General features: G+C 41.5%; 1 protein-coding gene across 2 annotated transcripts in view; it reads right to left on the bottom strand.

Moving 5' to 3' along the window:
• The window catches only part of LOC138349798 (afadin-like), a 238413-nt gene that overhangs the window by 91940 nt on the left and 131205 nt on the right, over positions 1–15268 (bottom strand). For both annotated transcript variants that reach the window (XM_069312038.1, XM_069312039.1), the window contains exon 8: positions 7400–7514. In XM_069312038.1, coding sequence (XP_069168139.1) covers positions 7400–7514 — 115 coding nt within the window. The remainder of the gene's footprint in view (positions 1–7399; positions 7515–15268) is intronic.

Genomic DNA, 15268 nt, shown 5'->3' with positions numbered 1-15268 from the left:
GCGCACTTTCCCGCCAATTTAGCAAGAGCGTGCGGGTAAAAAGCTAACCTTTCTGGCCGTCACACTCGCTCCATCAACCTGAACGAGGCTCATCATTTCAGCCATTCCACCTCATTACTCCGCAAATACTCACGGGGGGACTACACAATATTCTGACTGATTTTAATCATCCCTTTCGTATATACTATGTTATTTTGAGCAAGGCTCTACGCTAATATCCAAGCATCGGTACTGCCATATACAAACAATCTCACTCATTTTCTCTCATCATCATCTCTCATTATCTCACTCATTCTCTCTCATCTCATGCTCTCTCTCTCCAGTTAATATGACAGTACAGGAATCGTTGTGGGGGGCTCATTGGCACCATACCACATTACACTTATACTGACCCGACTAGACCATGTTGGGCACGTACCCCACAGGAATCAGGATAAAATGCTGGGCGAGGCTAGCCCCCCCAACACCCTTGCCTCCAACCTCGAACAAAGACATTCTAACTTATAGATAAGACGAAAAAATAACTAAATATATGTAAATGAAAATAACTGCGAAATGTTGTATATAACAGTAACTTGTGGTTTTAGCTGGTTTTCTGCACACACATTCACAGCAATCACGGCCGCTCAACACTGGTAAAATGTTGATCATGTTGGTGGAGGCGGATGCTGATGGCTTGGACACTCCCAGTCATCACAAAACTCTCCGGGATTTGCACCTCGAAATTAGACGGTTTTTCATCAGACTTTTTGTATTATGTATGAATATCGCTGCACGCGCGCGCGCGCACACACACACACACACGTGTGTGTGTGTCTGAGGTATGAGCTACGAGGAGAGACAACGGGAATTAAACCTCACTTCGTTGGAAGACAGAAGAGTTAGGGGGGACATGATCACCACATTCAAGATCCTCAAGGGAATCGACAGGGTTGATAAAGACAGGCTGTTTAACACAAGGGGCACACACACTAGGGGACACAGGTGGAAACTGAGTGCCCAAATGAGCCACAGAGATATTAGAAAGAACTTTTTTAGTGTCAGAGTGGTTGAGAAATGGAATGCATTAGGAAGTGATGTGGTGGAGGCTGACTCCATACACAGTTTCAAGTGTAGATATGATAGAGCCCAGTAGGCTCAGGAACCTGTACACCTGTTGATTGACAGTTGAGAGGCGGGACCAAAGGGCCAGAGCTCAACCCCCGCAAGCACAACTAGGTGAGTACACACACACACGCACACGCACTAACCAGCCCCTCAGGTTGCTAGTAGTGTTCACATGTGATGGGCCGCCACCTACATATTCACCACACACCAGGTGAGGGGTAAAGGTCTTGTGTCAACAGTAAGGGCCGCTCCTGGTCATGCAAAGTTAAGCTTTCAAACAATGTTTGAAAGCTGTGGAGGCAGGAAGGAGCATGGTGGTGGTGGTGGTGAGGGAGGAGCATGGTGGTGGTGGTGAGGGAGGAGCATGGTGGTGAGGGAGGAGGATGGTGGTGGTGGTGAGGGAGGAGGAGGGTGGTGGTGAGGGAGGAGGATGATATTGGTGGTGAGGGAGGAGGATGGTGGTGGTGGTGAGGGAGGAGGATGGTGGTAGTGTTACGTCACTACTGACTGGTCACAAAAGTCTAGGGACTGGTCATGCCAAGTTAACATGTGACACTAGTGAGCCAGACCAACGGGAGCCGGTTGGCCGAGCGGACAGCACGCTGGACTTGTGATCCTGTGGTACTGGGTTCGATCCCAGGCACAGGGGAGAAACAATGGGCAGAGTTTCTTTCACCCTATGCCTCTGTTACCTAGCAGTAAATTAGGTACCTGGGTGTTAGTCAGCTGTCACTGGCTGCTTCCTGGGGGTGGAGGCCTGGTCGAGGACCGGGCCGCGGGGACACTAAAAAGCCCCGAAATCATTTCAAGATAACCTCAAGATCACACACACCACCACTGCAGACCAAAGTGGCCAAGTGGGCTACACGGCCAAGTAGCCAAAGTAACACCAGGTTACTTTGGATGGTCACAACCATCCAGACACAAGTACTGTATAACAATATCAATGCAAAAATGCCATTTGGCTAGACAGTCATTGCAGGTATTAAATGGTACTACATTGACCAGTTGCAATAGGCGCCATACTTTCATTTTCAAACTTGGGTAATTTAGGATTCCATCGACTCTAGGCAGCACTGTCGAGATACTGAATGTGCACCTGTTGCATCTTCTTGAGGTTATCTTGAGATGATTTCGGGGCTTTAGTGTCCTCGCGGCCCGGTCCTCGACCAGGCCTCCACCCCCAGGAAGCAGCCCGTGACAGCTGACTAACACCCAGGTACCTAATTTACTGCTAGGTAACAGGGGCATAGGATGAAAGAAACTCTGCCCATTGTTTCTCGCCAGCGCCTGGGATCGAACCCAGGACCACAAGATCACAAGTCCCGCGTGCTGTCCAATCGGCCGACCGGCTCATGTGAAGCATGTGCATGAAGACATAAATATTACAAATTTATAAGGAATCCCTACCAGAGAGACCGAACACTAGCAGCAGCTGTCGTAGCTACCCTCACCATCCTCTCCCATCACAATTATGTCCATCACAACACCAACTTAAAACACCAGACGATGAAACAGCAAAACATTAAGCTTAGCTCGCTCACTCTCACATGAGGCTCTACAAATTTACCACAAACATTTCTTATAAGAAGTCTGACTGAACGCTTGGCTGAAAGTCTGGCTGATTTGGCCTTCAACCAAGAGACCTGATCAGATCCTGACGAAAATGATCATTACAATCACTAGCTGGTGCAGGCCATTCAGCCATATCAACCAGCCAGCCATATCAACCAGCCAGCCATATCAACCAGCCAGCCATTTCAACCAGCCAGCCATTTCAACCAGCCAGCCAACAAAGCCACACAGTCCAGCCAGCCAGCCAGCCTGCCAAGCCAGCCAAGCCAGGTAACCAGTCAAGCCAACTAGAGGAGCCACCGGATTGCAAAGCATTTAAAACTCTGCAAATATTTATCTTGCTCATAATAAAATGCCTGCAGGCACTTACAAGTTTATAGTCCCAAGAGCTATTTCCTGGAGTGACAAGTTTTGGGGTAAGAAATGCCGTCCAACTTGGCGCACTTACACAGTCAGCAGCCTCCTGGGTCTTCAAAACTTGAGGCTGCAAGCTCAACAATTACAGGGGCGCTCTTATTTTATATTACAATCTGCAAGTATCTTTATAATATATATATATATATATATATATATATATATATATATATATATATATATATATATATATATATATATATATATATATATATATATATATATATATATATATATATATATATATATTATAAAATATAATAGTTTTATATTATATTTTATAAAATATAAAATATTATTTATGGAATATATAAAATATTATTTACGGAATTTATTAATCCGTTAAATATGGGACGCGTTGGTACAAACTAAAGCAATGTAATACAGTATCAGTGAATTTAACATCAACCTCGATAGGTAGGTTAGGTGCGTTGCTTCGATTCATACGGGTGAGAATTTTATTATCATATTTAGGTAATCTGCATTTAAGATGCTGCCCTAGACTATATGAAGAGTTTTGTAGTGTGTTAACAGCTAGCTACATGTCAACAAAATCCTCATTTTGCAGGATGGTCAGTCATACAGTCATGTCTGCAATGGCAAACTTTGGGTGCAGCATAAGGATATTCACGGGAGTGAATGAAGTGGTTTTTTTTTAACACGTATAGGTGAAGGAGGACCCTACAGCAGAGAGACTCTTGGGATGTTTTATGCCGAGTTTCATTTTCAATTAAAAAAAAAGTAGTGGTCCTGCTATCATAAACAATGGCTTTCAGGAGCTATACAGCCTAATATCACACAGAATACATTCATGCTCATACATATGTATTGTAGTCTCCAAGATGATAAATATTCGAGATAATGAATTGAAAATATGCAAAACTAACAAACACAACTGTTGCCATTGTGTACCACTCGCCAGTTTTAACTTTTATTTGTTATTTTGCAAAAAGGCATTTTCAATTTTAGTCAATTGAATAAGATATTTAAACCAATTTACTCTGAAAAGGAACATATCACACTACAAAAATTATCTACGAAAAGTAATTTAAAAAGCACACTAATATCCCCACCCCAAAAGAAATCTATGAAAGGGATAAAGTTAATTAAAGAAGCACTAGAAGTAAGGAGGCAATACCCAACACGACCACATTTCCAGATTCAAAATTCTCTCAACCCTTGTGAACCCTGGCACCAGGGGTGGTATGGTAGGGAGGGGGGGGGAGAAGGGAATGGCAGGGGGGGGGGGAGGGAGAAGGGAACGGCAGGGGGAGAGGGGAGAAGAGAATGGCAGGGGGGGGGAGGGGAGAAGAGAATGGCAGGGGGGGGGAGGGGAGAAGAGAATGGCAGGGGGGGGAGGGGAGAAGAGAATGGCAGGGGTGGGGGGGGTAAGGGAATGGCATGGTGAGGAGTGATAGAAGGAGAAAATAAAGAGTGCCAGGAGGGTATAGTGGGTGGCAGGAAGGTGTAGTAGGTGGCAGAGAAGTGTAAAGTATGGCAAGTTGAAATGGGATTAGCAGAGGGAGTAGTTGGTGTTTGGTGTGAAAAGGTGGTGGCTGGTGGAATAGAATTGGAAGCAAAGGAATAGCTGGGGCAAGAAGAGGGTGTTGCGGGAATACAACAACAACAACAACAACAACAAAAAAGCCACTTCCAGTTCAGTTATTATGAAACAGTCTGACTGTAGCTAGTAGGAGCCGGACTATCAAAGCTGGAAGATCCTAATTGTACAACTACACTTCATTAGTGATTCTTACACTTGCATCCTTCCGCTTCACATGCAACCTGCAAAGCAAACTCAAGTTTTTTTTCATTCAACTTTTATGTTATTCCGTGAGGGATAAAGTGGTTGAGAGGTTGTGTAAACATCCCATGAGGGGAGCTGAATGTTAAGTGTTGTAGTAGGTTGGTAAAAACTAGCCACAGCCTCGTTAGTTGCCCAAGACAATGGTTTTAGGACCCGCCATGTGCGGCACTAGAAAAATATAACTGAAGCTTTTGTTGGTATGTAGAGGCCAATGTGTGTAGGTTTATTTTTATTGTTCTCTCGGTCCAGCCTTCTTACCCTTCTTTTCCTGCTGTCTTACTTTCCCCTACTTCTTTGACCATTGAGTTAGTCCATCTAGACCTATGCTTTACATTTGACATTCTTCAGAGTATCATCCAAAAGTAATCTTCCAGAAAGTGTAAGTTGGTCACAGTACAGAAAAATACAACAGAAGATATGGTTGCACTTCAAATAAATCATAAAATGATGGTAAAATCATTCTGGCAACTAAAGGAAAGAGAATGTGGTGAGAACTTTAATTTATTCTGTATACAGTAATGTACATCTCTCAAGATTGCGTTCCTGTGGGCTATTCAGTCAAGTATGTTCAGCACCAAATTAAAATTAGATTTTACTCAGCACAGATGGCTTTCACAACTTTAAAATATGCAAACCACTCCCATGATGTAATTAACAAGCCAAAGGCTTAATGTCCCTGTCAAGGCCACCAGAGATTGTGGTCTTCTGGTAAATTTAGGCAAATTTACGTAATTCTTTGGAATGAACCAAAGTTGTCAGAGTGATCAACTTGGAGTTTGTTATAAAGTTGTTTGTTATTCAGCTGACCTTAATTTACACGTCAGTTCCTTCACGGCCTTTCAGGTATTGTCTTCAGGCTGGAACCTTACAATCAATGCTCCACTGAGCTTCAGAGTGGACTAACTCAACCTATGAATTATTTATTACCAAGACCTCCCTCACGAGCGTGCCCTGCCACCCCTCCTCATAAATCGTTGACTGTATTGTATTCCTTTGTTTATTTTAGAACCTATAAAGCTTAATCCCATTTAAATACAGAAATAGCAACCAACCAGCACCTGCCTAAATCACAGTCTCAACCAGTAGCAGCCTAAATCTGTATTCTCTTGAGCGCAGACAGGAGAGATAGATACATAATTTACACATGGAAAGTATTAGAGGGGCTGGTACCAAACCTGCACACAGAAATAACACCACATGAGACCAGAAGGCATGGAAGGATGTACAGAATACCCCCATTGAAAAGCAGAGGTGCAACAGGTAGTCTGGGAGAGAACTCTATCAACATCAGAGACCCGAGACTGTTCAACACACTTCCACTACACATAACAGACATAACTGGCTGACCCCCTCACAGTGTTCAAGAGAGAACTTGATAAGCACCTCCAAAGAATACTTGATCAACCAGGCTGTGACTCATATGTCAGGCTGCGAGCAGCTGTGTCCAACAGCCTGGTTGTCCAGTCCAGCAACGAGAGGCCTGGTCGAGGACCGGGCCACGGGGACGCTAAGCCCTGAAATCATCTCAAGGTAACCAAGGGGCAATGTTGCAATGTTACAAATCATGTTCCTTCAAGTCATCAATCTTTAAGGCAACATATCATGTACCATAATTTTATCCTTTCTCCACCTGTTCCATCTTACACAACAAAATGGAGAAAGCACATTATTGCACTACTGAACTTAAGCAATATTTAACATATTGAAACAAAAACAGGCATTGTGACAAATATTCACCATATATTTAAGTGCATTTTTGTACATAATAAAAGTTAACTTAGGTTTGCTGATGAGAGCACAAAGTGATGACAATGATGCAAAGTAATTATAGTATACTATTCTCACAAAAATGAGAACAGAATTTACAGACAACAAGGTTACCAACAAATCACATAACCTAAGCCAGTCCTAACTGACACCGATAACCGCTTGGGCTCAGTCATGTATACGCTCTGGAAGCTTGCACTTATTTTCTGATGGATCTTGTCATTGTTGGAGTTAGGCAAAAGCAACCAATCAGTAGCCTACATTAAAATGTAAAATGTATATACAGCACTGTAGTATAGGTACAGCAAAGTATGCAATCCCAGTACTCCTTTGTTACAACCTATAGAATATGTTGTAACAAAGATACAAAACTTTTTTCTACTCCCCGCCCCGAGTCCGGCCTGAGGCCAGGCTTCCTGACTCCTACTGTGGGAAAACATAAGGAAAACCTTATGCCTTCTGAAAATACTAAAATTCATTTTCTCTAGAGGTGATAGCTCCCACAGGGAACAAAGCATCAACATTAAATTTAGATCGTTCATACTTAACAGTCCTTTATCCATGCATAAGTTTTAACTGTTACTACACACTATTCTCACACTATCCACACACTATTCTCAGAGTACTTTCCTTCTGCACACTATTTTCTTTATTTATTTTGTATTTCTGTCTGATGAACATTAGTATAAAATAAACAACATATTGAACATCAACATAAAATGTACTTACCTCTGGAAGGTGGATGATTCATAAGAATAGCCAGTGGACACTCGTCATCATCAAGGATATATTCTTTAAGTGGGGATGTAGGTCCTCCATAGCCATCTTCAATGCCTATGACAGTCTGTAAATGTAAGCCAAACAACAATTACCTACAAAACATATACTCAACAACGAGTGTTTAAAATTTTCTAAATTTATCAATAAATGATTACATAAGGATGTAAGTCAGACTTGTAAAATCCTTATGGTATGCTTGAAAGAGATCTTGTTGGCGTTAAATACTAGAGTACAGTACCTGAATATTGTGATCATCGGACTGTTTTCTACATATAGTATTCATCAACCCCCATTTTAAATAAAGTGCACAAGAGAGATTATAAATTTCAGATTGACGCTAGTGCATTTCCTGTAGTATTTCAAGACATTAGTTTTGTGCATTAGTTTAATGTTTATTGTAATTAAATAGTTTCATGCTTTTATCCAAAATCATTTACTTTTTTCTGTTATAAAAGTGGACGAGTTGTTTCAGCACAAGATTATCTTAACACCTCGCAAGATACTTCACACTTTTTTTTTACTCTACGCCTGATCTTCCTCTTCAGTTCTTTTGAGAGTTCTCCCGTAGCCTCGGGACTGGCTGGTCAGGATGTGCCCCTCGTCCGGTTTAACACAGGCCTAGTCCTAACATTGAGCCTTTAGCGTGCCCAATCGTTCAGGTGCAGCGGTACTAAGTGTGCGACACCTTGACTACCAACTGTTGTAGGTTGTGGATAGCTGGATTGTATAGAACTTCATGCAGACATTATTTGTGAGGCGGTATCTGGAGTCTACCCAGAGGTACAGTGGGACGGCACTGGGCCGCCTTGTGGTGTACCTGGCCCCACGCTCCCCTCGTGTGTAAAATAGTCCTTGGGCCCTCCTTCCCAGGGTCGTGGTTTGTGTGCGCGACTGGTGGTGTGTTTACATGAGGTGGGTGACAGTGTCCTAGCCTGGGCGAGTGGTGGAGCCCCGGGCAGCTACCCTGTGCTGCGCCTCCTGGCCCGTTGTTATGGCAACCGGGCTCAGTACCACCCTATCTTCTGTTGTGCTTGCTAATCCAAGTGATCTCCAAGCAATGGATCCTGAGCCCGCCGCCGAGGAATATGTTGATGCTCGAAGTGGGTTGCAGTCACCCGATGACCTGGAACCCGATGCTGATCTGGATAACGGAAATGAGTGGCATTTGCAACAATCAAGGAATGCGAGAAGAAAGTCTAAACTTGCAGACTCTGCTGATGGCGATGAGGACATTGGCAATGATGACAGAAACACCGGAACCCGTGTGAAGACGGTGGAGGTGGGCGGTGGTGGGCCCACCCAGCCAGTGGCCCGCCCACCCAAGCCTCCTATTGCTCCCCGCGCTGACTATGTGCGCCTGGCATTCCCAGCTGGAACATCCACCAACGATAAACTTAAATGGTTCGAACAACTTTCTACTAAGTTCTCCAAAACACTCCTCGATATAGTCCGACCTAGACCAACATCCCCTTACATCTTTGTGTCACGTAAGCAGGAAAATATCATCACTCAACTGGTTAAAGGTGAGATTGCTAATATTGTTTTCACCAGAGAAGACATCATCAATCGACCTAAAAAATTTAAGGAATATATTGTTACCAGTTTTCCCAAAGAGTATCCTCTTGATAGAGCTTATACCCTTGACGGGGTCTACAAGGCAAGACGGATATATAAGGATGGTCATCCTCTCAACAGGATCATCATTGTTTGGAATGGCGGTGACCCTCCCCCTGAACATTACACCTTTTTTGGACATTTCATCCCATCAAGTCCTATAAAATCTTGGGTATCCCCCCCTGTTGTTTGTTATAAGTGCCATGGTACTCATCATATCTCTAGGTACTGTCAACATGACCCTGTGTGTGGGCTCTGTGCTGAACAGCACCAAACAAGGGAGTGTCCTCACAGGGACCCCCCTACCCTTGAGGATGGGGAGGAAGCCTCTCCTCTGGTCCGGAAGTGTCCCAGGTGTAAGCGTCAAGGTGTAGATGTTTGGCATCCTGGCTGCCCTCGACGCCCCGCCCTCTCTACCATGAGCAGGACGCCGGAGGCGTCTGGTCCAGCTGCAGGAGGCACCCAGCTGGAAGCTCCTAATGTCACCTCTAGTAAGCAGTTTCCAACCCTCGATGGGCTAAGGCAAACAAGCAAAGATACAGAAGAAATTAACTGGTTAAAAAATAAAATTATGGATTTGGAAGCTAAAATACAAACATTAGTGATGAATCTGCCCGGTGATAGTGAAGTGAATCATGCTAGCGATAGTGATCAAGTAAATTCTCCCAGCACCAGTAGTGATGCGAGTGGTAATGTTGCAGCTGCTGAGGCTACTTCACCTGTCTCTACGGAACGTGAGTGTCAAATCCCCGTGAGGAATGGTGTTAGAGTAGTCATTGATCCCTCACTGGCACCCCAACTAGATCGTCAAGACACCCTTGACTTGCTTAAACATAAAGACTTTAGAACACCAACTCCTACTCAGGTTAAACGCCTCCTAAACAAAAGTACTCAGGACACACGGAACAAAATTACTTATGTTCTCCAAATGTTTTACGAACTTAAATGTTACCTTAATTCCCTTGACACTTAACCATGGCTCATCAAACAAAAACAATTAAGTTTCTTTCTTGGAATATTCGAAGTGTTTATCTTCGGATAAATGACGTAATCTTGTATGCTAAAATGAGAGACGTAGATGTGATCTGTTTACAGGAACCATATACGACTACAACTATCAAGAAGGTCCCACCTAGGATACCTGGGTATATAGCATACAACAACAGTATTGGAACTGGTTTACTAACGTATATTAAGAGTGGATTAATCTGTAAACTAATTAAAAATCATAGGAGTGATAGTATACATTATCAAAAATTCAAATTGCAAACTGCAAATAGCCATTTCCTACTGTATAACATATATGGACGATGTAATGTACTTAAAGCAGACCTGCTACCGAAACCTACAGGTAACACAGCTATGTTATGTATGGGTGACTTTAATGCTCGTCACACTGCTCTTGGTGACGTTCAGTGTAACAATAATGGAAGGGTCTTCTTGAAATACCTTAATGATCATAATATTACTGTGTATGATACTGATAAACAGACCCATTTATTGGGGGGTAGACTGGATTATGTGATTGGATACAGCCTAGTAGATAGCAACGTCAACGTTAAGCTCATCCCAGAACTAGTAAGTGATCATTTTGCAATATATTGTGAATACAATGTGGCGGATATTAGGTCCAATCCTCATCCTAGAGTTAAAATTAACATTCCAGACAATCTTAAACAGCACTTTAAGGCTTATGTACATAAGTGGTACACTGGGTATACACCTGTATCAGTGGACCACTTTTACAATGATCTTGTCAGTATCATTACCAGTTATTATGATACCTGGGTTAAATCAAGGAAAAAAAAGAACACTCGTTCTTCCTCATGGACAGAGGATCCTATTATTATTGCAGAGCGAGCTAAAGTGCTTCAGCTTGCTGACTCTTATAAACGAGACAAAACAGCTGACAATTTACTTGCATTCCTTAATGCCAACAGAGATTTTCGCGAGCTTAAGGGTCAAGTTAAGAACACATATTGGGAACAATTCCTACAAGGTATCAATAGAACTACAACATTATCAGAAATGTGGAACAAAATTAAAAACATTACCAAACCTTCAGCCCCAGTTCAGCTTCATCATACTCCTGCAGAATATGCTGACATGCTCCTAGCTCAATGGTCTAGTGTCTCACAAATTTCTTCCTTACCCCCAGATATACAGCAGCATTTAAGACATACCAACATTAACAGAAACTTTAGTATTGAAATAGCACGCTCCTCACCAGATTTAACGGATCAGTTTCCTATAACCCCCTTTGAATTAACATCAGCATTAGGAAAACCTAGGCAAACTGCCCCTGGTGAGGATGGTATAACTTATAACATCTTGAGCTTACTGAATGATGTCCCTAGCCACCCTCTGCTTGACCTCTATCAAATGAGTCTCTCACAAGGTATCTTGCCAAAGAAATGGACACAAAGTCTCATAATACCAATTCCTAAACCTAACTCTCAAAAATTCAGACCCATTTCCCTTACATCTTGCATGTGTAAAGTCTTGGAGAGAATTGTTCTCAATCGTGTCATGTTTCAGGTCAAAGAAAAACTGGCCCCAAACCTATATGGGTTCATGCCCAAGTGTAGCACACAAACATGCTTTGCTGAATACTTTGTAAACTCCCAGGATGGGACACAGGCAGCCTTTATTGACCTAAAGTCAGCTTTCGATGTAGCGAATGGCGAAATAATATTAGAGCAACTTGCTGAATTTGGAATCAAAGGTAATCTTCTGAGTTGGATAAAGAGCTACCTATCCAACAGGCGTGCTAGTGTCCTATTTAAAGGAGTTAAAAGTACAAGAACAGATGCATTCGAACTAGGCACACCTCAAGGCGGTGTCCTAAGCCCTATGCTCTTCAATATACTTATGCACAAACTTATCCATGACATACCTGTACAACCTACGGAAACAGTTATATGTTATGCTGATGATATTTGTATTATGGCACACAGTAAACCAAGGCTACAAATGTTACTTGATGCATTCTCCAAGAAAGTAGTAGAATGTGGCCTCATAATCTCTGTTGATAAAACAAGGGTTCTTATTCCCCATTCTCTTCATGCTAACTATACTATTAATGGAGTGCCCGTGGAGACTTGTGAGTCTTATAAATATCTTGGAGTCGAGGTTAATGATACAAATCTCATCAGCAACCTGCGTAAAAAACTTGTTGAGCGTCTTAAACCTCTCAGAACTCTTGTTGGCAAAGGATTTGGCATTAACATAAAATATGCTCGTAGTTTTTATATTGCCTTTATACGATCTGTTGTTGATTATTATGCCTTGCATCTTCCTAATTTTTCTCCTAAACAATTACAAGGCCTAGATGTAGTACAGAATGATGCCATGCGCATCATCCTGGGTTGTCCTAGAACTGTCAGAATTGTTAACATGAGAAAGGAACTAAACTTACCTTCCATTTACGAAAGAATAGTTCTACTTAGTACTATGTTTTGCGCCAAAACTTTGAAAAATAATGGTCCCCCCAGCTCTATTCAAATTAAATTGAGATCCATTCTAAACAATTCTGACTGTTCCCTCAATCCGCCGCAAAAAGCTCCCTACAGTGTGTGGCTCAGTTGTTGTGTCTATAATCTTCAGAAACTGAATGTATCTCTTAACCCTGATAAAACTGTTCACTATATTCCCCCTTGGAAAGATGTGGAGGTCTCTCTGCATTATACTCCCATCAGTGTAAAACAAATGTATAACACTGACATTTTGAGATGTATAACATTAGAAGCTATTGACAGTCATCTTCAAATTCTCAAACCGACTGAATCCTATGCCTTTACTGATGGCTCTGTGCAGTTAGGCACTGGTAGAACAGGTTGTGCATGTGCAGTGTATAAAGGGAATGAAATGATCATGACTAGTACACAGAGATTGAACAACTGGGCAAGCACGACACAGACCGAGCTATTGGGTATTTATCTAGCCACTGAATACCTTAAGCTCAATGGTGGTGGAGTTATTTTCTGTGACTCTAAAAGTGCTCTGCAGTCCTTAAATAACCCATCACAATGTATGTCGGAAGTAGCTTGTAATATTAAATGGAATGTAATTTTTGCCAATGATAATAATTCTTGTATAAAATTTGTGTGGATCCCATCCCATGTTGGAGTTGAAAAACATGACTTTGTAGATCAATTGGCCAATGAGGCTTGCAGGAAAGAAAACATTGATTATGATTTTGGACTATCTAATGCAGTTATTAGAAACATACAAATTAAAGAAATTAATTCAGATTTAGAAGAACTAAGAAATGCACAGAGACCTGAAAGCTGCAGTATTAAAAGTTATGACAAGTTCTGTAATAATAGGTATTTGTATGGTCAGCACAGTAACCGGACCAGGCAATGTGATGTAGTAATCGCGCGAATTCGCCTTGGCTATAGACACATCTGGCAGGTTAGTGAGGCTGAGCCACTACCAGAATATTCAGATTGTAAACTCTGTGATAAACCTTTAATGCATTCACTAGAACACTATATTGATGAATGTGAAACCGTAAAGGACTTTAGACCTCCTGGCCTATTGTACCACCAACTGTGTAACTATTTTATTGACTCAGGTGTTCTGGACGACATCCTAACAATTTACCCAAAATTTGCTTGTCCATTTTAAAGAATGAAGAACAATTTCTACTTATATTCTAAGCTGTATCACTTATGAACCCATCCCTGCACTTGTGTGGCAGTGCACAATAGAAAGTTGTTTTCACATATCCACACATTAAAACATTGATTGTAACCGTGATATATATGTGCTTCAGCCTACAGTTTAGGCCTATTGTCTTATGTATGACCCTCTGTCCTGCGTGACAGTGAATACTAGCATTAACCTCAATTTAATAAGACTATCAAAATCCTCAGATTAGGCAAAATTGTAATTAATTTTGTCAATAAAGATGTTAATAATAATAATAAGTTCTTTTGATAATTGCTACTTGAAATGCAGTCCCAAATTTATTTCTTCCATACACACACTACTCCAAGACATGATCATTTTATTATATAAAGTACAATGCTTTGAGTACATATGAAAAAGCACCTTTCTGAGCATGACTTCGTTGCACCATAAAGCAAGCTTCTTTCTGATCCCTTTGGACCAGATCCTGCAATGTCAGAGCAAACCAGTAAACCTACCTACACTGGCCCAACAAGAATTAGGTCAACCACTCAGAAAAGCAGCTTAGAAACACACCCTTAAATATAAGGCATCAGTGAGCAAGTATTACAAAAAAAAGTGATGGAAACAAGATGTCACTAGCCCAATAACCGGTGACAAGGATCAACAGAAAAACTCAAAAGCTTAGGATTCTCAAACAAAGAAGAAACATACAAATTGATGAAGAAAGGTTTGACCAGGCAAACTCCAACAATGCATCGGAAGAATGAGTGTTGAAGTAAAAATTATCAAATTGTCAAAAATGACAGCTAGAGAGAGATGTAAACCAAAGTCGAGATGCAGGGGTTTTGCAGAGCTGGCAAAAAGAAGCTATTGAATTAGACATAAGCTGAATATCAGTCAAAAGCCAAAGTAAGGAAAAATTGAAAATGAAGATTTCTTCTTATTCAGCTGCTTTGGCAGAGACACTGCAACACTGCTTTTCTTCAATCTCATATGTCCTCCATTCTTAAAACTTAGTATACACTGTAGAGCCACCTTCTATATCCATCTTTCCCATGCCTCACTGGAGCCTGCCTGGTCTTCTAACAAGATGTTAAACTTTCTTAGCCCTGATAGAGTCAGGGCCTTCTCATTTGTGAATACATTCAAAATTTAATTAATACTTCAATATTTTTATTTCTTTAAGCTCTTGCTATGGGCTGTGTCAATGAATCTAGTGCTCTCGTTTGGACATTTGACTTCCTTAGTTTTGGTCATGGAGATATTTTGTATCTCCTTTCTAATTCTTCATTCATATATTCATCTTCATTCAAGGAGAATGTATTTTCATGGGCAATATTTGGCGAGGGTTTGGTTTGTATGTCAAGTTTGTAGCAAACCACATTATCTTTAAAGTGCTAGCTACTTATCCCCATACATAATCACTAATGACACCTGGAATCATATTCACTAACCATTTATGACATCTGTAATTATATTATACATGTTTACCAAGATTTCCATGAATCCCTTACGACATCTAAAAGTAACTAACGAGCTTTCCATCCGGTCAAATGATGATCGACT

This window comes from Procambarus clarkii, chromosome 71, assembly GCF_040958095.1.
Source record: "Procambarus clarkii isolate CNS0578487 chromosome 71, FALCON_Pclarkii_2.0, whole genome shotgun sequence".
Classification (NCBI taxonomy): domain Eukaryota; kingdom Metazoa; phylum Arthropoda; class Malacostraca; order Decapoda; family Cambaridae; genus Procambarus; species Procambarus clarkii.
This window is presented reverse-complemented; position numbering and strand designations above follow the sequence as displayed.